At 41.6% G+C, this 25,156-nt stretch overlaps 2 protein-coding genes across 7 annotated transcripts in view; both read left to right on the top strand.

Annotated features, from left to right (window-relative positions):
- The window catches only part of LOC115293485 (renin receptor-like), a 63,292-nt gene extending 42,058 nt beyond the window's left edge, over window positions 1-21,234 (top strand). The window contains 1 exon segment of the mRNA XM_029941239.1: window positions 21,013-21,234. Within this exon segment, the coding sequence (XP_029797099.1) occupies window positions 21,013-21,234 (222 nt within the window).
- Window positions 21,160-25,156, top strand: part of EPB41L4A (erythrocyte membrane protein band 4.1 like 4A) — a 250,929-nt gene continuing 246,932 nt past the window's right edge. For 3 of the 6 annotated variants that reach the window (XM_029942700.1, XM_029942698.1, XM_029942699.1), the window contains exons 1-2: window positions 21,160-21,815; window positions 22,209-22,630. In XM_029942700.1, the coding sequence (XP_029798560.1) occupies window positions 22,532-22,630 (99 nt within the window). In that variant the 5' untranslated portion in view covers window positions 21,160-21,815; window positions 22,209-22,531. The remainder of the gene's footprint in view (window positions 21,816-22,208; window positions 22,631-25,156) is intronic. The other 3 variants (XM_029942701.1, XM_029942697.1, XM_029942696.1) reach the window with 2 other exon arrangements.

The following is a 25,156-nucleotide window of genomic DNA, read 5'->3' as shown; positions in this document are numbered from 1 at the left end:
TCCTTTATTTTATTAAATTAAAATAGTTTTATGTAATTAATGTTAGCTCACTGATCACTTTCGTCTTCTGAGATGCTAAATCAACATTCATTTACAGCAGTAGGGAGAGCTGTGGTAGGCAATAAAACATCATTTATGTTGGCCTCTATGGCATATTTATTTCTGAATATAGATAGGACAATGGTGCTGGGATTCAGAGAACTGCAAATATAACAAAGATCCTAAAACATTGTTGCCAAAGGAATTCCCTAGAAGAACCAAGCACGTAAAAAGTTGGGTTGTATGAGTGACTACTAATGGATCTCCAATATTAGTAATAAAATCCTGCTCAGAATACACACTATCCTTCCCAGGCTCCCTTGAAACTTGGTGAGGCCATGTGCTATGGACTGAATTGTGTCTCCCTAAAATTCATGTTATGTGAATACCCTCCCCCCAATACTCCATGTGACTGTATCTGGAGATAGGGTCTTCAGGAGGTAATTTAGTTTAAATGAGGTCATAAGGGCGAGGGCCTATACTGATAGGACTGTGGCTTTTGAAGGAGGAAAAGATGTCTCTGTCTGCCCATCTGTCTCTCTCTACCTGTGGGAAGACAGCAGGAAGGTGGCCATCTGCAAGCCAAGAAGAGAGCTCTTACCACAAACCAAACCAGCTGGCACCCTGACCCTGGAGTTCCTAGACTCCAGGACTGTGAGAAATAAATTTCTGTCACTTATACCACCCAGTCTGGTGTTTTGTTACAACAGCTCAAACGGCAGACCCCCTATGGTTAAGTCCTGGCCAATGAGGTATGAACAGAAATGATAAGCACAACTTCTGGCTTGTGCCATTACAGAGAATGCACACACTCTCCTCTTCTCTTTCTCATCCGCAGAAACTGGTTCATAGTGGCAGACACCCATCTTAGAGCACTCAGATGACAATAATGCCTTAGGGATGGTTGAGCAACAACCTAGAAGGGGCCTGGGCTCTTCCTACCATGGATCTATCATCTTAGCTCTGTACTGCTTATGCTTGAACTACATTACATAAGCAAAACCAAATTCATTTCACTTAAGCCACTGTTACTCTGGGTCCTCGTTTTAGCAGCAGAATCTATTTCTTAATGAACACAGTGTATAAGATAATTAGGAGGAGTGTTTAAAATCTTAAAAGCGTTAAAATCAAAACTTTGGAAAAAATGTGCAGGCAAAACCAAAAATAAGTAAAATACAGTCTTAGGATAGATTGAATTAGTTGACAGTTGTGGCTGCCAATTTTCAGTCTCTTTCCTAAAGACTGGACTCAAGAATCTCTGGAAAGTGGTGAAGGCCATACTTCTTCCCCTCTGTTCCAGTTTGTTCAAACTGTCCCTCTTACATAACCCAATAAAGGGGACTCTGCCTGTCAGTCCTTTACAAGATCTAGACCTGGGAGAGGGGAATAGTTTAGGTCCTTCATTATTGACTGCTTGATAAAAGTAAGGAAACGGTAAGTTAGAAACCAACGGCCAAGGGTTTATGAGGTGCCAAAACCAAAAACAAACAAACAAAAAAACCCGGAATTTATGCATGGGTTGGAGAGAAAGTCCCTAGAGGGGATGGGCACAGAGTCACCCTTACTATTGTGTAGCTTGTGTGCTATACAGCTCTAAGGGTGAATATTCATGAAGTCAGAGATTTGTATATTCTAACAATCTTCCAACAAGTGTTAGTGAAGCGCCTTATCAAGGGGCCCTTTTCCCATTTGCACACAGTTGCAGTGTGGGCTAGCACTACTGCTAGGGTGGGTGCAACTCTCTGGCTGAGCCTGAAGACCGAGAATGGGAGCCTGACTAGGAGTAGAGAGAGAGAAGATGGCAATCTACAGAAAAAGGAAATAGTTACCTTTCCCCTCAAAAAATCAGTGAGGATTCAGAGTACCAGAGCTCCCCTAGTTTCAGAAGATACAAATGGGGAGCCTCCAGATCTTGAGATAGCCCCAGGGTGTGTGGTGTACAAGAGGACCAATGGTGCATAGGCAGTAAGGACACTTGGTTAGAAGGGTTCCTGTGTTTTCAGTAGCACATGGGTGGCTCAGTAGGTTGAATGTCCTACTCTTGACTTTGGCTCAGGTCATGATCCCAGGGTCATGAGATTGAGTACCAAGTTGGGATCTGCACTGAGCATGGAACTTGCTTAAGACTCTCTCTTTCTCTCTTCTTCTCCCTCTCTCTCTGCAAAATAAAATAAAAAAAAAAAGTGGGTCACCTGGATGGCTCAGTTGGTTGGGATTCCTACTTTGGCTCAGGTCATGAGCTCAACCTTGGAGTTCGGGTTTCACCTCAGGCTCTGGGCTGAGCCTAGAGCCTACTTCAGATTCTGTGTCTCCCTGTATCTCTGCCCCTCTTCTGTTCATGCGCTCGCTCGCTCTCTCTCTCTCTCTCTCTCTCAAAAATAAATAAACATTAAAAAATTTTTAAAGTAAAATAGAATAAAAAGAAAGTTTCCTATATTTTCAGTCATTGCAAAGGGAATCCTAGACACTCAAAATGGTGGTGGAGTAATGGGGTGGGGAAAGATTTATTGCAGTATATTCCAGCCATTTAAAAAAGCTGGTTTTATGTCAAACTTATCTTAAGAGTAGCCATCCTGTATTTCATTTATTTCCAAGAGTTGAGGGGAGAGTGAGAGGAAAATGGCAACACTGTGAAATTCACTGTTTATGTTTTAAAATACTATATACTGTTCTGCACCAGAGGTTGTAAACTGGCTGTTCAACTCCAATTTTGCCTCGCAGTCATGTTTTGCTTTGCTGATGTAACATTTTTAAAAAGTTTGTATTTTGTTGCCAGTGTTTAAAAAAGAAGAAATTTCACAATAAAATTGGGATTTGAGGATTGTTTTTTTGAAAACTGGAAAGTGTGGCGAAACTGAGCTCACATTCCTCGTGGAAATAATCAGTGGAGCTGAATAAAGGCAGTCCCTTTTCGATGGAGCCTCTACTCTTCAGTCTACCTCAATGCACAATTCCCACCAGGCCTGCCTCATTTATGTTACCCGCCTGGCTTCTGCAGGCATTTCACCGGGCTATCCCCGGTAGATTTTAAACAGGGACTGTTCCTCCTCCTCCCCCCACCCCCATAATGTATTGCTAGTAGAGAATGTGCTCTATAAATATTCATTGAATAATGAATGAACAAATGAATTGATCCTGTTCAAGGCTCACCAAAGTCCAATGTCAATGATCATCCTCAGGCTAGAATAAGTTATGGACCAGTGTTTTGATCATCTCGTCAAGACCTTTGCTTCTGGCCAGGAGACAGGTGTGCTTGGAAGCCAGATGCCATGGATCCATCTCCAGGGAAGCAGTGTTTGTAGTTATTCCTGAGGAGATTGCGGAACCTGGTCTGCTCTTCATTTTTACTAAGACCTTTATTTTCTGATTGCCTAAGCCTGATATTTTGGGTAATTTCTAGATGGAGGCTTTTCTGTTTGTGTGTGTTTGTAAAGCTGCTTTATTTGTATTTTTATTTTTTTAATTATTTATGTATTTATTTTTGGTAAACCTGCTTTAGATTTTTGTCCACACACACACAAAAGATGACTTTTGCCTGGTAACCTGATTTTGCTTATCAGCTTATTCAACAATTCTACGATTTTAGTTATTTCCTCAGGAAACTGTTTGATTCCAAATGAAACACTTAAGTGTTTTATCTGAGGATAACACACAAAGTGTCCCAAATGCACTGACTGTAATTTCTGAGTCATTTACGAAAAAGGACTATTAAAGGAAAACAGTGTGTGTACGGTGCGGGGAGCAAGAAGAAAGCAGTTGAGGTTGTTTTGTAGTCTCAGCTGCAGGAACGGGGCTGGGATCATGAAGGGATAATCTAATCTTGAATTACACTGGCGTATGCTGGTATAAATTCAAATGCAAAGCTCTTCTAAAATTAAAAGAAAACTATCCAATTCATGCTTTGGGGTTAAAATCTCTCTCAGTTTGGGTTAATATTTTTCCGCCTTTCTACTTTGCTCAATTGTCATGGATTCTGCTCCTTTTTGTGGAAGCTAGAACAGGGAAGAAATCTCTCTATAGAGTTCTGCAAGCTGATTCATGCTTCATAAATAAGCCAGAAAGGATTTTAAACTCCTCCCAGAAGGATACAGTGAATTAAAGAAATAACACTAAACTTTTAGTTGCCTCCATTCACGTCCCTATGTGCTAGGCATATCATTTTCAAGTAACTAATAACTGCACTCTGCATACAATTCACAAAACAAAAAGTGTTTTCTCCTCTCATTTTGAATGTGTCTCTGGAGCTCTTTTCCAAAGCCCAACATTTAAGGGAGGGAAAGGCATTGCCATTCTGAAAGTATTTATTAGCTGTCTCTGCTGTACCTACTACCTGACCAAACAAAAGGCAGAGATTGGTGGTTGGAAAGACCCAGAAAGGAGATAAAGGGGCACAAGAGAATACAGAGGAATCTTAAGATGAAATAGCTTCTGATCAAAAAGCCAGTCATTGGAGGCAGATAAAATACACACATTTGATTCATTCAACTCATTCATGCATCCATTAGTCATTAAACATTTACTGAGTTATATTTAGAGAAATATAACATGAACAAAATTAAAAAGATATACTACTGAGTGGGGAAGCAGTGCATAAAAACATTCAATAATTGTTAGCTGTTATGTTTTTTAGGAAATCAAAACACGTCACAAAGAGCTTCTACATATTAATGGAGCGGTAAAAACACTCCAGCAGAAAATTAAGCAAGGATTATGAACAGGCCATTTATAGAGGAGGAAATCCTAATAATAAACAAGTGTATCAAAATACGTCTGGGGTGCTAGTTGGCTCAGTCAGTTAAGCGTCCGACTTCAGCTCGGGTCATGGTCTCACGGTTTGTGAGTCTGAGCCCCACCTCGGGCTCTGTGCTGACAGCTTGGAGCCTGGAGCCTGCTTCAGATTCTGTGTCCTCCTCTCTCTCTCTGCACCTCCCTTGCTCACACACTCTCTCTCTCTCAAAAATAAATAAACACCATATAAAATATGTCTAGCTACACTAGAGGTGAGGGGAAGACACTTATTTAAACACCAATGACATACTATGTTTCACACATGGGGTTGGCAAAATTAAAAAGGGCTAGGAGTGCCCGAGTGGCTCAGTCAGTTAAGCAACCGACTTTAGCTCAAGTCATGATTCACAGTTCATGAGTTTGAGCCCCGCATCAGGCTGACAGCCCAGGGCCTGGAGCCTGCTTCAGATTCTGTATCTCCCTCTCTATCTCTGCCCCCACCCCTGCTTAAACTCTGTCTCTCAAAAATAAACAAACATTAAAAAAACAGGGCTAATGAGGATGGGGAGAAATAGTTGCTACATCTTTGGGAAAAGAAATTTGATGGTATCAGTTAAAAATAAAAGTGCACATATCCTCCTTTGGCTAGTGGCTCGTGTTGGCTAGAACTCACAGGTATGTGTTTGGTAGGAAAAGTATGAGGTGAGAATCAGGGTGTTTTCTTGGGAGCTTGTCTATGCAGGGGGAAGCCCAGGCAGAATTTTACTCTGGGAGTGGAATGATCAGGCCTACAAGGTGATGAAGATCAGGTTTAGTGTTTCAGAAGGACATTTTGGCTGCATGTAGAAAGAGTGGTGGACACTCCCAGGACTGGAGGCCGGGAGATGAGGTAACTGGCTGTGAAGACAGAAGTCCAGATACAAGAAAATGAGGTTCTGACCTTACGGCAGCAGGCCTGAGAGGAGTGGATATTGTCAAAGCACCTAGAATGTGATGTCAACAGGCCACCTATGTGAACAAGCCATTAGGATGGCTTAATGCAGTTGTCTGTAAGGCTGAAGTGAAAAGACCAGGAAACAAGGCAGCCCTAGATCAACTTGTAAAATAGCTCAAATTTACATTGAGTTTTTCCTTACCTTTGTGGTCTGGGTCCCATGTACTACCCTGGATTATCCAGAACTCTCGACCATGGGGCCTCAGCAAAGCTGCCTCCCTCCAGCACTGCTCTAGGCTTCAAAGGGTGCTAGGCTCTAAGCTGTGAGCCACTAGATGGCACCTACTGCATCCTACTCATTACTGAGTCCCAGTCTCTAGCTTTGAGATTGTCACGTAGTAGGCGCTCAGTAAGTACTTGCATATTCTGAGCTTTCATCTGATTAAGAAGATAATTAACTAGATCACACCGAAATATACAAGACAGCAACTTAACATGTGACCTCTCTGGAGGCGGTTGTTAACCCAAAGAGATATATTAGTGATGGTGAAGTTTCTGGGAGATAGAGAGCTTTGGAATCTGGGACCTCCAGGCCTGTCACATCACATAACACTGGCAATCATCTAGATAAACGGTATTACCCTGGCTCAGGAGAAGAAATTCCCGAGTACCATATTGAGTAGTTATGAGAATCCAGTGAAATTAAAAAAAAAAAAAAGTTTAGAAGAGGGTAAAGTAAAACAGAGATTCAAGATCTATCATAATCTGATTCCTGCTCTGCACAGAATTCCTTGTATGGAGCAGCAGAATCTATGTATATTCAAGGGCTTTGATTTAGTTACATCAGTACATGGCACCCAAACATAAAAGTTTACAAGGTAAGAGCTCTGCAGCTTGGTCCTCAAACTCAGTATTTCACACTACAGCTGCTTTGGGCTTTCCACAGCCCAGCCTTGCCCCGAGTTGATGGATTACCCATCTGACTTCACTCAATGTCTCTTTTCTTCACCCCTTTGTTCCCAACTCCACTGGAGCCAGTGACGTCCCTCATACATGTCCACACTGAGAATGTGTTAGTTAGTTAGTCTTTTCCCTGGAATACCTAGAAACAACTCCTGGAAGGCAGAGGCCTGTGCTCCTCATTAGTGTATCTTCCTCAAGGCTCTGTGTTTGGCATCCAGTAAGTGCTCAGTAAATGTCCAAATTTCAATTGGCATAAACCATGGGAAAGGGGTGACTTTCAGTGTCCTCTAATTGGGTTGAAAGGAAGCTATGTCTAGAGATGAGAAACAGATTCTGAAGTCACAAATTTATTACTGGTTCCCAGGGGGCCAGGCTCTTGCCTGCAAGACATTTGACTTTTATATATATAATTCTCATCACCTACTCAGAAATGGTGGTCAGGAACCATAATGATATCATAATGGCAGCTATTATTTATGGTTCATTTGTCAAGCAGTATACTAGTGTTCTTTGTTTTAATTTTATTCTCACAACAACCCAGCAAGAGGAATTATGATTCATATTTAATCATTGAAATAAGATCAGAGGGGTTAAATGACTTGCCTAAGGTCACTGGGCTAGCGATAAGAGTCTTCTGGTCTCTAAAATCTGTGCGTGAGTCATAAAGAGGAGCTCTTTGTTTGTTTCCTCCTGTCCCCATTCTCATGCACATTTATTTCTTTAAATGTGTATTTAGTTTTAAGAGAGAAAGTGTGTGACAGGGGAGGAGCAGGGAGATAGAGGAGACAGAGGATCTGAAGCAGGCTCCCATCTGACAGTAGTGAGCCCCATGTGGGGCTCGAACTCACCACCACAGGGCTTGAACTCACCAACCATGAGATCATGACCTGAGCTCAAAATGGATGGTCAACTGACTGAGCCACCCTCCTGCCCCCAGCCCCCGCCATGCTCATTGTCAGCATGTCAGGCATTTCCCTTGATGCCTGGCAAGGTGAAGAAGTATCAGTGAATTGTTTATAGTAAAGTGTGCTTAGTGCTCTGATAAAGGGATGTAGAAAGTGCTGCGGTGGCAAATCAGGGCAGAGATAAAGCAGAGTAGGGTCAGGAGTAGGGCAGTCTCCATGGGAGAAGAGATCCATGGATACAGTTTTGAAAAACAGTAGAAGCGTTATAGGTGGAGAAGGGAGCGAGTCTCATTTGGAGAACTGCTAAGCATTGGGTTTAAATAGTTAAATCTTGATTCCTCTCTGGGCTAGTTGTATGACCTTGAAATTTTATTTAAACTGTTTGAACCTTAATGTACTCATCTTAAAAACCTTATGCAGGGCTCTGGTGAAAGCCAATGGGATAGCACAGGTGGAGCATCTCACTTGGTGCCTGCTTTGCAGAAAGTGCTGATAAATGGAACTGGCTGTTATTGCCATGACTGAAGGAGGTGACTTGAGGTAGAGCTTCTGGCCAGGCAAGACTGGTTGGTGGGCTGCTGTGTAATGACAGGCAAGGCAAATGAGGAAGTTTGGAAGGATAGGCAGGGCAGATATGCTATGGATTTCAGAGGTTGTAGGTGACATAGAAAGAAAAAAACTCGTTGTTGCTTGAATAAGTTATGGATTGGAAGAGAGGGAGAAGTCTCCCAGGCTATTGGCTCAGGTGCCAGGTAAGGCGACACCAGAAAAGGGAGAAGAGATTCTAGCACTTCTACTGTCGAGAGCCCACGACCCTGTGGGGTCAGGAAAGACAAAAGCCCAGTCACTTAGGTTTGACACAGTAGCAGTGAGAGGGGCTCTGCCTAACCATAGGGCTGGGAGGGAAATAGTGCTGCATCTTTCTGACCCTTAACCAAATGTTCCAATTAGTTTCTGTAATCTTGAGGAAAGGTGAGCATGCTCAGACAGTAACTATAAAATTACTTGGGCTGATGTTATGCCCTTAACTTTTTTTTAAAAATTATTTTAAGTTTGTTTATTTTGAGGGGGTTGGGAGAGAATCCCAAGCAAGCTCCATGCTGTTAGCACAGAGCCTGATGCAGGGCTTAGTCTCACAACCCTGAGATCATGACCTGAGCCAAAATCAAGAGAATTGGACTCCTAACTGACTGAGCCACCCAGGTGCCTGTATGTCCTTAATTTTAAAGCATCTTTTAACCTCAGGAAGGTTTAGAATTAAGTAGAGAAGCAAAATCAGGGAATCAAAGACTTTTGTGCTAAGGGACCTGTGCATATTTGGCACTTAAGTCTCTGTAATATTTAAGGGAATTGAGCCTATTAGAATAAACAACCAGCTTTGTTTCCAATGTAAACTTGTAAGTGAATAATTAATTTAAACTTGTGACTATAAGCTGAAAATATAAGAATATCTTGCTAAGTTTAAGAACCATATTAGAAATCTAAAAACATTTAAAAATATGCTTAATAAAAGAGGTGGTGGTGATGGAGGAGAGCACTTGTGGGGAAGAGCACTGGGTATTGTATGGAAACCAATTTGACAATAAACTATTAAAAAATATGCTTAACATCCATAAAAAAGAGTAGTTCAGGTTCTTAAAAAGGTTTTATTTGGGCTTTAGATAATTGAAATACTTAAGATGGAAAAATGTATAGATACAGTTTAAAATGTTTAAGGGTATTTTTTATTAACTGAATTTTTATATTAATTTAATATATTAATCAAAACTTCCTTAAAAGCACTTGTTAAACTTTGTTACTTTTATGAACAGAATAATAAGATTTGTAAGTGAACTAAAAGCTCAAGCAAGACCTAGACTTTTCATTTGTAATGTCAATTCATTGTTGTTTTTTAAACAATGTTCCTGAATAATCCTCTCTGTTTGCAAAGGCCTGTTACCAAATACACAAACATATTGACATGATATATGCCTAATTCAAAAGAATAGCATATAATATTTCCCAAATAATATATAGGATATATTCATAATACACTCTCAAATATATATTACATATTATATATAATAACATTTTCCCAATCTACATTTATGCGCATACATGTGTATGTGTTCCTTTTTCCTCTCATAGGAGAAGCAAATGCATGCACACACTGCACACTAAAGATTGGATAGTCTTGTCTGGAAGCTGTTTTCCATGGCTCTGATATGCAGTAACCCACGCGGAGAACAAAGGGATTTTGCTCCATGAAGCCTAATTGTCTGCTGAATAAATAAATAAACAGACGAAGTGCTGCACACGTATAATGAAGGTAAATATTGACCCTGACACCATATGTTTGCTGGGGTGCCAGCTGAAGTGTGCTGGCAGCTTCCATCAGTCAGGGGATCTGCCAGGCTAGCAAGCAGGGCCCTCAGTCATTCAGGAGCATAGTCAGGGGAGAGACTGAAACATCAGTAAGGCTCCCTTGGTTACACCTTAATCCTCCCCCAACACACACACACACACACACACACACACACACACACACACACACCCCAATTTTTCCACCAAAGGACGTTTGCAAATCTAAAATCCAAAAAAGGAATAATGGGATGGATATTGATTGCTCAACTTCAGACAGTCCCACGGGGGCCTTTGTTAAATCAGACTGAGGAGGAGAAGCATAGCTTTGTTTTTTTTCCCACTTTTACTCAAGAAAGGGGTGTGTGGACAATGATAGGATTCCTTAGTGGAACTGACTTCCTGGCCCTGCCACACCACTTACTTGGGAAGTACTGTCATCTCCCTGAGCCTGGGTTTACTAAACATCACAAGGATAATAATACTGGTCTGGTCTTTGTTGTAGAGTTTAGAAGTTCGAGTGAGGGTAGTTATATAACAAGGCATGAAGAACAGGGCTGTGGATTTTAAAAAGTTAATTACGATGAGTTCAGAGAAGAAATCATTCCACAGTATACTTTCTCCCCACCTCTGCTTTCTGACCCCCTTCCTGTTTCCCGAGCTCAGAGTGGCCAAAGGAGGGGCAAAGAAAGGAGAAAGTGCTTTTGGAGGTGGCCATGGTGACTTTTGTAGGTGAAGAAATTCCTTTTTCTTCTTAATTTTTTTGAAGAATTTTCCTCTTAATTCTTTCTGAATTAAGAAATTTATTTACCCATTTTCAAAAAATGAAGTTTACTAATTTAAGGGGCAGAATCATAGAATCAGAGAAGTTAAATAATTTCATTCAATAATAATAGACAAAAATTATTTCAAGGAGTGGCATATAGCACATAAGCGAGTGGTCCTTAGAAAGATTATGTGGGTTATTTGGTTTCTTGCTATCTTACACAGTTAAGTAGATGGGTGTGGATTTCAACTGGGATTACATCTGGCCACCTATAACAGACAACAAACAACCTTCCAAAACAAACAACAGGAATGTGAACAAATGGACATTTTCTTTCTCCCATTCTCAAAAAAACCCCCGAGGCCCCTGGGTGGCTTAGTCAGTTATCTTCCGAGTTCAGCTCAGGTCATGATTTCACAGTTTCTGAGTTCAAGTCTTGTATTGGGCTCTCCGCTCTCAGCATTGAGCCTGTTTCAAATCGCCTGTCCCACTCTCTCTTGCCTCTCCCCTGTTCGTGTTCTTTCTCTCTCTCAAAAATAAATACACATTAAAAAAAAAAAAAGCCCAAAGATAGGCTGCTCAAGCCTGGTTGTGGTACCTTCATGCTCGCAGGGCACAGGCTCCTTTCTTCTTCCCTGACCATCATCTTTGGCTGGCTATCTGCGCTCTGGTCATCACACTCAAATTCCAGACACTAGAAAGGAGGACAGAGATGTTGCAGGTCTCCTTCCTTCCTTTTTTTTTTTTTTTTAAAGACTTTTGGGAAGACTTTTAAAAGACACTCAGGAAGTACCATTTAATACTTAATATGTACATTTCATTGGCCAGGTCTGACCCACATGGTCACACATACTGGCTAGGAAATTTGGAGAAAATACCCAACTGAAAATTAGGGTTTAGTTCCAGAGGTAGATTATATGCTATATTTTGCTTTGGTATATAGCTAATAGGAAGGAAAACTTTAACCTGAAATTATTATAAATTGCAAAATCAACAGTATCTTTTGGATACTCAGGAATTGCCTCTTACCAACTTGAGCCAGGCACACTATTGCTTTGGAGTATAGACCAAATTAATAAATTAAACTATGTAGATATGTAAGGTGTGCCAGGTAGTATGTTAGGTGTCACAGATTAAAAAAAAAACTGAATAGGGTGTTGCCTCTGCTTTCAGGCAGCTTATAGTCTAATAGAGAAGACCGACACATAGAGTGCATTTGTAATTACAACACTGTAGTTAAAAAATAAACTACTCAATAAAAAATTCACATATTGATTTTCTAGGGCCCTATTTGTACTTCTATTTTATATAATAGTGATCTAGCTAAAGGAAGATTAATACTTGCTGAGAGCTGGCATTCTGTAACACTGAAAACTCCATGAAATCCGAGAGCACATCCAGTTTGTTCACGGCAAGTCTGGTACACAGTGGACTGTCACTGAGTACTGACTGAGTAGTAAAATGAATGAAAATATGTGAGGACAAGGAGAGTCTGCATTTTAAAAATGTATAATTTATATAACATGGAAATTTGGGATTTGGAAATACATATTTGTCAAAAATAAAAGGTATAAAATGACAATTTACCTTGAACACATGGTCTTCATTTTTTAGAGTATGACTTGTCAAACAACCCTGTGTATTTATTTTATTTAATTTTATTAAAAAATTTTTTTAAGCTTATTTACTTTGAGAGAGTGGGGGGAAGGGCAGAGAGAGCAAGAGGGAGAGAATCCCAAGCAGGCTCGGTGCTGCCAGTGCAGAGCCTGATACAGGCCTGAAACTCACAAAACAGGCTCACAACCTGAGCCAAAACCAAGAGTTAGATGCTCAACTGACTGAGCCACCCAGGTACCCAACCCTGTGTATTTACACCATGATTTGTATAATGAATATTTGTAGGTTATTTCTACTTGTTCTTATGCCTCATTGCCTAGTCATTCTTTCCCAGTGCCCCTATCTGGGGACCCATGTGATTCAACAGAAGCAAATTCTGCCTATCACTCTGGAGGTACCTTTTGACGCAAGCTAAGCCATTCAGCAGAGTCTCCTTTTAGCCACTGTCATTGCTTCAGGGCTGGATGACCTCATCATCATCATCATCTTCATCATCATCATCATCAACACTTTCACAGTATTTACTAAGGACAAGGCACTATTTTAAGCATTGCATTAGCCCACTGAATCTTCACAATAACCACATCAGGTAGGTGCTAATATGACCCCTTGTCTATGAAGCTCTGAGGCACAGAGCTTGTAAGCGGTGAGGTGGGTTGAATATAACTCAGGCTGTTTGAGTCTGGAATCCATACTCCTAGTCACTCCACTGAACTGCTTATGATTCAAGCTGGTCAATCAGAGTGAACCTGGGGCCTCCAACTAAGAGAGTTAGGAAGGTTGGCTCCCTTTGCTCTGTGTAGTGTGGATACCAGATGTGAGTCCTGGAACTATTCCAGTGTCTGATTGCTTCAGGAGAAGGTGGGCTGAGTTCAAGACCAATACATGGAGGTGGTAGAGGTGAAAGGACGGAGATAATCAGTCAGTTCTTGGATGCTGTTTGAAATGTATAGTCAGTGAGGCAATAAACTCCATTTGAAAGATTGGTTTAAGTTGGGTTTTTAAAAGCACCCTGATATCATTTGATTTATAAAAAAATGTATACATATGCATTCTTTCTTATCTGCATCTGTTACATGAAAATATTTGTACCTGTGTCCACCACTTATATTTACCAATGAACATGGTATAAATATAGAGACATTACCAATATTAAATATATTACTTTAGGAGAACAGTATAAACATAATCCCAACAAACACCATACTTCTTCAATTTTCAAGATGACATTTTTTTCACATGTTGATATTTCTGAAATTGAGCTATTTCCTATAATTGATAATATCTTCAATTAATTGACAGTTTTTCTTTCTTTCTTAGTAGTAAATAAGTTACTAATGTAATTGGTGGCATCTTAGAGTCAATGAAATATAGTAATTTAATTATGATGGGATATAAATCTCTTAAATATTACTTTATTCTATATACACCTGGACTAAGCACAGTCAGACATACAGTTGTGATGTATGTATATATATGTATATGATATATATATACACAGACACACACACACACACACACACACACACACACACACACACCAAAACTTAAATTTATTTTATGCTTTCCTAGAGTTCTGGCTGGAGTTACATTATAATTAGTGGTAAATTATAAATTGGAAAAATTAATTAATTAAGACTTAAGGGCAGGAGTCTTGTGGTCAAACTCAACTCTGCCAAGAGCTATATACTTCACTTCTTTGTGTCTCAATCTTCATCTATAAAATAATTATGGGGTGGGATTAGGTGATCATTAAAAGTTCCTTTCAGATTTCATATGCTACAGGTCCTATGTAATTGTATGACTTGCTGCCATTTCATAATGTCACCACCACCAACTATATAATATCAATAAAGTATGCTCTAAACCCATATTGAATGAATTATTAGAGATTGCTCCTTATTTTGGGTAACTCAACAAAGATGTCTAAAGGAAAAGATTACTGCAACTCTTATCAGTATCATCTTGGTTAAAAGCTCAAATGCAACCTCTAATAGCATTTAGTATTTATTCACCAGAACTTGAGTGTAAACTCTGGTCTATAAGTTTGCACCAAGGTCTAAAGTGTTTTCTACTGCCCTAATTGCTCATCCAAGTTAATTTATACAGAAAATAAGGAAATATCTCATAACATTTCTGAGATCTAAGTGCCAACCACAGAACCCAGTAAAATACAGCAATGAGAACCACTTAGGCTAACTTGCACATTTTGATATACAGCAATGGTTGTATGCTTACTCCAACTCTTTATTACCACATCAGCAAAAGTGGTTTTTGGTTAAGATGATGGATAGCTGGAAAGTAAGAGTTTTCTAGAACAGAATCAAGATAGAGTCCAGGTGAGAGTGCTCAAAAGAAATGTCATGTTGCATGCCAGAAACGAAGCTTGTACAAATAATCTCATTCATTCAACATATATTTATTGAGAGTCTATGTCAAGCACTGTAACAGGTGCTTGGGAAACAAAAGTGATCAAGCCAAACATGGCCCTGATTTCAGGAACTACAATCTGGTAAGGGGGTGGTAATAATGCAGATTGGATGGGGACCCAAACCAGACTTGAGAGTCATGGGAACTCCCTGGAGAAGGAAGGGCGAAGTGGATCCCTGAGCAGCAAATAGACCTACTGAGATGAAAGTGGGGAAGTACATGCAGGTTTTGAGAGAGGAGGGTTTTAGGAAGATGAGGGCTTTAAGCTGAGAAAACAGCTCACAGTGGGAGTACTCATGAAGGTGAGTGATTCATAGGCCATCTACTCAGCACCTGCCTGTGTCAGGTGACATGGTTGCTAATTGAGACTTTCTGGCTTCCCCTTTGTTTTGGTGTACAAATTTACCCCCATTTTGTTCTTTATTTTACATTTTTTATTTTATGTAATGAATGTTTAAAATTAAAAAGACTTATCTGGCCATAGGAGTAATACTCATGGAAGAAAATTCACACAAAATAAACAAAATCCATAGAAAAGAAGACAAAATTCACTCACACTTCTACAGAGATAATCACTGTTGATATTCTTTTAAACTTTTTTTTAACATTTATTTATTTTTGAGAGACAGAGACAGAGCACGAGCAGGGGAGGGGGACAGAGAGAGAAAGTAAGAGAGAGAGAGAGGGAGACACAGAATCCAAAGCAGGCTCCAGGTTCTGAGCTGCAGTACAGAGCCCACGGCAGGGTTCTAACTCACAGACCACGAAATCATGACCTGAGCCGAAGTCGGAGGTTTAACCGACTGAGGGACCCAGGTGCTCCTGTTGATATTTTCACATATATAAATCTAGTCCTCATTCTAGGCATGCCATGTAAGGAAATGAGATCATAAACTATACTTTGTTTTCTTACAAATTATTTAAATATATTTATTTATGTACTGACTAGGTAATACATGTACAGAATAATAGGATTCAAAATTGCAAATGTACAGAGGCGAATATAAAAAAAATGTCAGGTCTACTCTGTTCTTGTCTCTTGTCCAGCAACCATCCATGTTCCTTCCCTGGAGTGAATGGCTGTTTTCAGTTTTCCTTGGCAACTTCTTAATGTCAGAATCAGAAGGCTAGACATTGAGTTCAGAGCTCAACCTCTTCAGATGTTTTTTTGCCAGATGTTACACTGGCTTGTTCCTTCCCTGGGATACCAGCCTTAAAAGAAAAGCAATGTGTTGTTTCCAGAAGAAAGGGATGGGAAAGCAGCATGCTGGCCATGAATGTCTAGAAGCACCAGAATACACAGCTCATGTCCCCTATTTTCTAGAAGAACATTCTGACACATAGACAATGGGAATTCTTCAAGATCACATGGTTAGTAAGACCTAAAATCAAAATAACTGCAGGATAACTAAAGCTAATTTCCCCATCCTTTCCTTAAATTTCTTTTTTTATTTTTTTTAATGTCTTTATTTTGAGAGACAGAGCAGAGAGCGAGGGGGTGGGGGAGGGGCAGAGAGAGGGAAACACAGAATCTAAGCAGGCTCCAGGCTCTGAGCTGTCAGCACAGAGCCCGACATGGGGCTCGAACCAACGGACTGTGAGATCATGACCTGAGCCCAAGTGGGATGCTTAACCGACTGAGCCACCCACGCACCCCTCCTTAAATTTCTATAGGTGGAATAATATCCATGTTATTAAATTGATGTTAATAACATTAAGCTGATATGCTTTATTCAGGGTATGAACCAGAATATACAAAGCAAGTAAAATAATCATTAGAGTCCAGGTTAGAACCTAGAAAAGTAGTTCATTTCTAAAGAAAAAAAAATTTTAAATGTTTATTTTTAGAGAGACACAACATGGGGGGGGGAGGGGTAGGTAGGGAACAGGGGCGGGGAGGGAGAGAGAGGGTAACACAGAATTCAAAGCAGGCTCCAGGCCCTGACCTGTCAGCACTGAGCCCTGTAGGTGATTTGAACACATGGACTGAGAGATTATGACCTGAGCAAAGTTGGATGCTCAATCAACTGAGCCATTCAGGCGCCCTGAAAAAAGTAGCTCATTTTAAAATGAAGGTTAATTTTGTTAACCACTAATGGCATTCTTTTATTTAATATAAAAAATCTATTTTCATTTAAGTTACTTCATGCTCATTGTAAAATCATCCAAACTTTCTTTTAAAAACAAACAAAAATGGATCTTTCTATATGCACTATTATATAAGCTATTCTCTCTCTCTTTTTTTTTAATCTCACCGCATACCTTGGATAATTTTCCATGTCAGTTTATATACATCCATTTCATCTTTTCTAACAGCTGCGGGGAATTCTACTAGACACATACACTAGAAGTAATATAACAACTCCCTATTATTGAGCATGTGGATTGTTGAAAGAGCTTTAAAATTATAAAACTCTGTAGTAAATATCTTCCTACATATATTTGTGTCTGTTGTTTGATGAGGATAAATTCCTAGATGCTGAATTTCTGGTTCAAAGTGTACACATATTTAGAGGACTGTATTTATGACGTATTGCATTCCAGAGAGCCTGAGTCAATTTACAACTATACCAACAATGTATCAAAGTACCCTTTTCACCCCCTCTTCGCCATCTTGGGATCTCTCTCAATCCAATAGGCAAAAATGTTAATCAATTGTCTAAAAAAAAACTCAGAAAAAAAAGTCCCCAATGGGACTAGATTTATTAACTAGCTCTCCTACTATCATTTTTTTTGATAGTATATATATGAACAATGAAAGGGAAACTAGGGTATTTTCAAAGTGTAAGTTCCAAACCATTTAAACTAAATACAAACCATATCAATCCATTCACCAACAAGGATTAAAAACTGTAAAATAAGGATTTTCAGTAACCCCCAAAGAACATTTATATGGGGATCACAAAGAGGAAGAAACGGCTTAGATTGTTGTTTTAGGAGATGACTTCTCTCGAAATGTAGGTAACACCCTTGAGGCATTTTAGTAAATGGCATCTAAGGCTTTAGTAGAAGAGAATAGCTGGTTAGTGACAAATATATGAAGTGACTAAGAAGGCAGGATGGTCTTAAAAACGGGATGTGCCTGAGCACATACTATATTAGAAAGAAAAATGAGTAAGGTGTTTAAATAGAATAGGTAGTAGTACGTCAAAACTAAAACAGGGGTATTTATCTTCCTTAAAAAGTACTCTTTCTGATGTAACCGCTTGGCAGGGTCTTCAGTACTCTCTTCCTTGACAGGCATTATTTTGATGGATGGGATAGATTAATAGGGAGGTACAGAATGAGCCACTCTTTTGAAAAAATGATTTATCGGTAATTAGGACCGACTCTTATTATTTATTGGAGAGATAAGCTCTAGAGCAGTGGTTCTCAAACCAGCACCGTAAGAATCACCTGAGAATCTGTTAAAAATGCAAAATTTCAGGCCCTACTTCAGACTGGATCTGAAACTCTGGGGGTGGGGCCAGCAATCTGTGTTTTAACAAGTCTTCCAGGTCTTTCTGCTGCATTGCCTTTGGGGAGTTAAGTAATGAAATGATCTATTGTCAATGTTTTTAAGGTGTTTTTTTTTTCCCCCTTTTGCAAATCACAGTTAACTTTCTGAAGTTTGGAAAAATGTAAAATTAAAAAAGATGATGAGAGATATGGATTGTTTAAAGACAGCTTCCTAAGAGGAATATGGTGCTTTAAAAAGAATTCTGTCTGGCATTTTGAAGTACATGTTTCAGCAAGGGGTGGGGGCATGCTCCACGTAGAGTGAAACTGCTTCTTCCAGGATGGAAGTTCCTGCAGTCCTTCACAGATGGTCTACATATTTCCATAATATTATATCTACTATGAACTTGTTTGTCATTTGACTCATCTACATAGGCTTATTATGAAAAAATGTCATCTTGACCAAAGAAAGTATTTTTCTTAAAAATCTCTGAAAAGAGTTCAAAGGCTTTGGCACAAAGCTTTAAATAAACTGTATTATGTTATGCACATGTTGAAAACTATACTATTTTCCTGGAGAAAAATGTATTTGAATAGTATCTTGTTAATTTGTTTCTCTGGCTGGGCAGAGAAAGTCCTCCTCCAAAATCTTGTGGAAGGTATATGTGCAACTTTTTAAGAAATTGTCAAAGTGTTATCCAGAGTGATTGTACTATCTTACATCTGTACCAGCAGTGTTTGAGAATTCAAACTATTTTGCATCCTTACTGACACTGGTATGGTGGGATGGTAGCCATTTTATAAGGTCTGTAGTAGTGTCATATGGTAATTATAATTTGCATCTCCCTAATGACTAATGATGTTGAACATCTTTTCATATGTTCATTTGCCATTTGTAGATCTTACAATACAACTAGTCTACTCCTTTTTATTTCAAGAGAAATAAAACCACATCTCCATACGAAGACAGGGATCCTTGCTATGGTCTGAACGATGTCCCCTCCAAATATATATGTTGAAGCTGTAACCCCCAGTGTGACTGTATTTGGACACAAGGCCCATAATCAAGTAATTAAGATTAAGAGATCATAAGGGTGGGGCCTTAGTATGATAGGTTTAGTGTCCCTATAAGAAGAGACACTGTAGGTTTGTGCTAACTCCCATGCCTCCCAACAAAGAGGAGGTCACGTGAGCACTCAGTGGTATGGCAGGCATCTATAACCCAGGAAGAAAGGTTTTACCAGTAAGCAACCATGCTGGCACCTGATCTTGGACTGCCAGCTTCCAGAACCACAAGAAAGTGTCTGTTGTCTAAGCCACCCAGTCTGTGGCAGTTTGTTATGGGGGCCTGAGCTGACTGGTACAATCCTCATAGCAGCAGAATTTGTCATATTTGTATTATTTGTAATCATAAAAAACTGAAAACCACACAAATGAATGGATAACGTGTGGTATACATATACCAAGGAATACATATACTGAGCAATACAAATGAATGCACTGCTGATATATACAACAACATGGGTAAATCTCAATTATGCTGAATGAAACAGACCAGATTAAAAAAAAGAGTTGACACTATTATCCCATTTATAGAAAAGTCTAAAAAATGCAGACAAACTATAGTGACAGAAAGCAGATCTGTGGTTGCCTGGGAGGTGAGATGTGGTAAGGAATGAAAGAGAAAAAATATAAAGGTACAGGAGGAAATCTTGGGGTGACGAATACGTTTGCTAGCTTGATTGTAGAAGTGGTTTCATGTATACTTATGTTAAACTTACTCCAACTGTAAACTTTAAATATATGCAGCTTACTGTATGCCAATTATAGCTCAACAAGTCTGTTTAAAAAAAGAAAACAGCATGTGGGATCTTCCTATTATCTCTAGGACACTCCAATTTTGTGATAGATTTTTTTTCTTTTCTCCACTCTCTCACAAAGAAATGGAAACGAAAATGCTTCACTCAGAAAGGGCTGTCATGTATATGACACTTCACAGCTTTGTACTTTCCCTTGTGAAGGGCCTGGAATAGAATCCTTGCCCCCACCTCAAACCCCCAGCCTTTCCATTACTACTGGAGGTAAAATAAAACCAGAACAAAACAAAGTCAAAGGCCATACAACAGGTAGCAACAAAACTCAAAACTGGAAAACAAGTCATTACACTTGGACTTTATCTTTTGTTTTTGCAAGCACAGATGACCCTATAGGATATTGTGGTAAAGAATGAAAGTCTGTTATGAAGCCTTTCAATTACATTTGGTAACTTATGTCAGGAACGTTCTGTTACAGAAAAGCCTCCTGAAGTAAAGACTAAAATTCAAAATAACGTGTCAGCTCATGTCAGGCAAAACATTGACAGTACAACCCAAAGTTGGACACAGAATTTGATTAGGAATTCAATCTCACAGAAGGCTTGGAAGATATAACAGAGTTTGGTTCTTAGCTTAGGTAAAGTTCATACTAAACATAAGGGTTTATATCGCACTTTGGGGATTGTGCTAATTCATGTTTAGAAGGGGCTGAGATAACAGGAACGGAGAAGCCTTAGAAGGTCCTTTGTGGCAAATCGCTAAGGAAGGAAACTCCTTCCAAAGTTGCAAATTGTTCATTTACATTCTACTGATTTTTTTCTTTAAAAAAATTTTAAGTTACTAAAGTCCTAGGATTTAAACAGTTTTATGAGTTTTGACCACCTAGCTGTAAGTGGTAGAGGAGGAACTCAAAACTATGTCTGATGCCAAATCTCTTGCTCTAATACTCAATATAAAGTTGGGAAGTTTTCTGGGAGGCCTACCGTCAATCCTGGCCCACGTCTTCACGACTCGAATTAACTCGCTGCTGGTTCCCAGCTGGAGAGCACAGACTGCACCTGCTCCGAAGCCCAGCGGGGCCCGGCCTCAAGCGGCGCTCAGCCTCGGCTGCTTGTGCACGGACTCGAGGACCCACCAGGGGTCACTGCAGCCTCAGAGCTATTGTGCCAGCCAGTCCTGGACACGGCCCGCCGTGCCGAGGGCGTGGGGCTCGGAGCGCCGAACGCCAGGTCCGAGCAGAACAGCGCCCGGCCTTCCTAGAGCCAACCTCCGGTCTCCCCGGGAAACGGCTACAGCAATCAAGACCAGGGATCCGAAAAGCCGGGCGGCCCGGGTGCTGCGCGCCGGTTTCCGTGCGGACCTGTCCGCACCTCGCCGCTGTACCACCTCTGCTCCGTCTTCCGCTCTTAGCCGAGACCCCGCCCGGAAGGGGCGCCCCTTCACGGCCTCTGGGCCCCAGCTTCGCTCCAGGTCTCTCCGCAAGCACCCGGTCCCGGCCCGGCGGCACCTGGGCTGCTCCCGCCCAAGGCACCACCCCTCGCGCAGTCAAAAGAACTTTCCCGGGAGCCGCCGCGGCCTGCGCGCCCAGGGCACACCCCCGCCCGCCCGCCGGCGCTTTCCCAGCCTGGGCGCCCGCTTCTCCGTTCGCCTGCGCGCCCGCAAGCTCCGTGACTCCCCACTTCTCTGAAAATCCCGGAGGAGCGGCACCCCGCCGTCGCAGCAAGGCGTTTTCGCAGGGCCAGCTTCAACTTAGTCATACACACAACCCCTCGTGATGAGTTCCACGGTCCCCAGACGGGAGCCGCGTCCCGCCACGAGCTGACTTGCACTCGCGGGTCTTGGTAAGGAGTCCTCTGCCCTTTCCGACACTCCTCGGGGTTCTGGGTGGCCGGGGGCTGGGGTGGTCGAGGTAGACTAACTGACGACCCTCGTCACTGGCCCTGCAGTGGGACTGGGACGTCGCGGGTACCCCTGACACAAAGGATCGGCCGAGTGTTTCCCCAATGCGCGGACCGGACTGGGGGCGGCGGGGTGGGGTCGGAGCTGGAAGTGCGAGCCCTCCAGGCACTCGCAGGGGACGGAGGCCGGGTGTCGCGGTTGCACTCCGGCCGGGCGCCGGCGGAGGGGGCTGCACAGCTCCCAGGGGGTTCCTCGTCTGGGGAGGGCCTCGAGCTCACATTACTCCGTCTTCCTGCTTCTTGCCCCCATTGCCAAGCGACTTTTGTCGTCCCCAGGACTGCGGGAGGGGCCGCGGCGCCCCCGCCTTCGGAGGAGCGGGAGCCGCAGGATGCGCGGGGACCCGCCACCGCCCTCCGCGCTCAGTTTCGCCGGCGCTTCCCCGGCGGCTCCCGGGCGCTGACTCCGGGCTTCTCCGCCCTCCTTCCCTCCAGCCGGCGCCGGGCAGCTCGTCCTCGCGGCGCTGGACCTCGCCGGGAACCGGTGCCCTCGCCCTGGCCACGGCGCGGACAATAAATTAATGCCTCGCGCTTGAGGGGAGGGGGCGGCTCGGCGCCTGGGTCGCAGCTTTCTCTCTGGGCTGGAGACTGCCACAGCCGACATGGGCTGCTTCTGCGCTGTCCCGGAAGAATTTTACTGCGAAGTTTTGCTTCTGAATGAATCCAAGTTAACCCTCACCACCCAGCAGCAGGGCATCAAGGTAGGCGCGGGCCGGGGCGGTGTTCCGAGCGTCGGCAGCCGGGCGGGCTCGGGGGTCCGAGGCTTTGTCTGAGGGCTGTCACGGGTCTCGGCCGGCGACTGCTCTCTGCGAGGTGGGAAGGAGCCGAAGCTGCCCTGCGCTCGGGTGGAGTGTGGACGTGTCGGGGTGGATTCACTTCGAGTCCCTTCATAAAGGGAAGTAAGTTTCAGGTCTCAGAGGGCAGACCGCTCATCCACTCTCGGCTGCAGCCCACAGCCCTGCAACTGAGACCAGAACTTCCCAGCGTCGGTTTCCTCCAAACGCGTCGAAGGCCCCTGCAGCTCCAAAGAGGCGCCGACCTGAATATGCAGGCTGCGTACAGTGTTGAAGGCACGATTTCCCGTGGCTTTGTTGAGGCATTTTTTCCTGGTAGTGTCACTGGGGAAGTACTCTAGTTCACTGGCAGAAACACATTTACTGGGGGGCGGTGACTGTGTTGCCTGGGTTTGTAGTTGACTAATGCCACGTTTGGATGGAAGATAATTTCCAGTTCCACAAGCGAGCTGTTTTATCCTCGCATTTGAGTAAACATCTCTCAAAGCGACTCGGTAGATAACTTTGCGTCTCTCTGTAGGTCATTACAATGCAATCACTATTATTAACCTAGAGAACCCCCCCAACCCCGCCCCGAAGGCTGTGGGGGATTACGGAGACCCACTTCCTTAAATTTTGAGGAGTGCTTATGTTTATGGTTGACAACCTGACCCAGGCGCCTGCGCGCTTGTTTTGCTCTTGCAACCACGTAGCTACCAAAAGGTGATCGGAATTCGGAACGTTTGTTTTGTTTCTCTTTCTCCGTATTTAAATCACGGGAGCTTTTTAAATAACCTTAACAGCAGAGTCCGGGGAGGGGCCACCCCCTCCCCCCCCCATCCTGGTAATGCTGGAGTTCTAAGAAGTTCTAGCTGCCAGTGACCTCTTCTAGCCTTGTATGTCAGAAGTTAATCCTAACGGCGTAGGCCCCGGGCATTTCCTTGTGTGAATCAGTTTTACATAGCTTTATGCACGGCAGAGTAACTGTTCCTGGCTAAAGGCTTCAGCTTTGATGTCACCATTCTTGGTGTACAGAATTCTAATTTCACAGGTGTCAGTCTTCAGGAGAGGGGGGCAAAAATGATCAATTAAAGTCGCAAGATAAAGTTAACCCTTCCATTAGGAAATTGTTTTGAGCATTGTTTCCCAGTAATTATAAAAAGCAGAAGTCAATCAAATTCTCATTTGGTATTTCCTTTAACAGCCAATAAGACTCTTGGAAAACGGTGTTTCATATTTTATATTTTCACCTTTTCTTTATGTTCCACCTCCCTACTCCCCATGAAATCAGGAAAAGAACTTTTCAAGACGTGTACTGTGTAAAGAGATAAACATTAAAATATCTTGAATTTTTGGTGATACATAGATTCTCTTTGGCTTGGAGAAAGAAACCATTAGAAAAAGATAACGGATGATCTGATACTGAAACAACAAAGAAATCTTTCTGAAGTGCAAAGTCTATAAAGTCATCTGGAGTGTGAGCTTCCTATTTAATCATGAAAGCCATATCCCTGTCAGCTGTGGAGCGTGTACATTATTCTGTCAAGAGAGCAGCCAAGACTTGGGATCAAATGGAATAATTTTGTCAAAGAAACATGAATAAAAAATCCTGATCCATAATTACTTTTTATCACCTGATGGTGCTTATCTTGTTTTACAAATATGTTGAAAATTGGTGAGTGATTCAAAGGCAATAGCAACTTTATAATGCTGTTATTTTGGATCTGTGCCATTTAACTAAACAATAATTTAAGCAGGCTTTTGTTGGAAGTAATCATTTTGCAACAGGCTTGGCCTCTTTCAGTGTCACAAAAGCATGCCACAATTATTTTGATGGCCGTATGTGTAACACAGATGTTGTCTGCTGAAGTTAACCACATTATCTGTAACCACCAGGCTGCCATTAAATGCATGTGTTAAGCACCTATCTCCTTGTGGTATGTACTAAATTAAACACATATGTATATTTATGAATGGAGTAAGGTACAGACATCTCACATGTAGATGGTATTCAAACATTGAATGGATATGTGTATATTATTATTCTGTACATACTTGGCATTTTCTTTTTAACTCCTACTTTAGTTGTGAGTGAAATAGTAAACTAAAATGTAAATGAAATAGCCAATAACTACTATTAACAGTATTTCCCCCTGGAAGAGTATACTTGAAAACTTTTTTTTTTTAATTTTTATTTATTTATTTATTTTTAATTTATAAAGTTTCATATTTTTTTAACATATGCAGTTATTTTTCATCCTTTACAATACAGTAGTTGCAATGACACTCAAAACAGAAAAGCAAAGTAAAAAATCAAAACACCAACTTCTGTTTCATGTAATTAGACTTATACAGAAATTAGAAGGTTAAGTAACAACTAGTTAATTACCTAATTTCACAGCTATCTGAAGTGGCAATCGTTATATAGCAGCTTATCTATGATACATTCAAGAT

Source organism: Suricata suricatta, chromosome 6, assembly GCF_006229205.1.
Source record: "Suricata suricatta isolate VVHF042 chromosome 6, meerkat_22Aug2017_6uvM2_HiC, whole genome shotgun sequence".
In the NCBI taxonomy this organism is placed as follows: domain Eukaryota; kingdom Metazoa; phylum Chordata; class Mammalia; order Carnivora; family Herpestidae; genus Suricata; species Suricata suricatta.
Note: the sequence above shows the minus strand (reverse complement) of the source record. Positions and strands in the feature narration are given on the sequence as shown.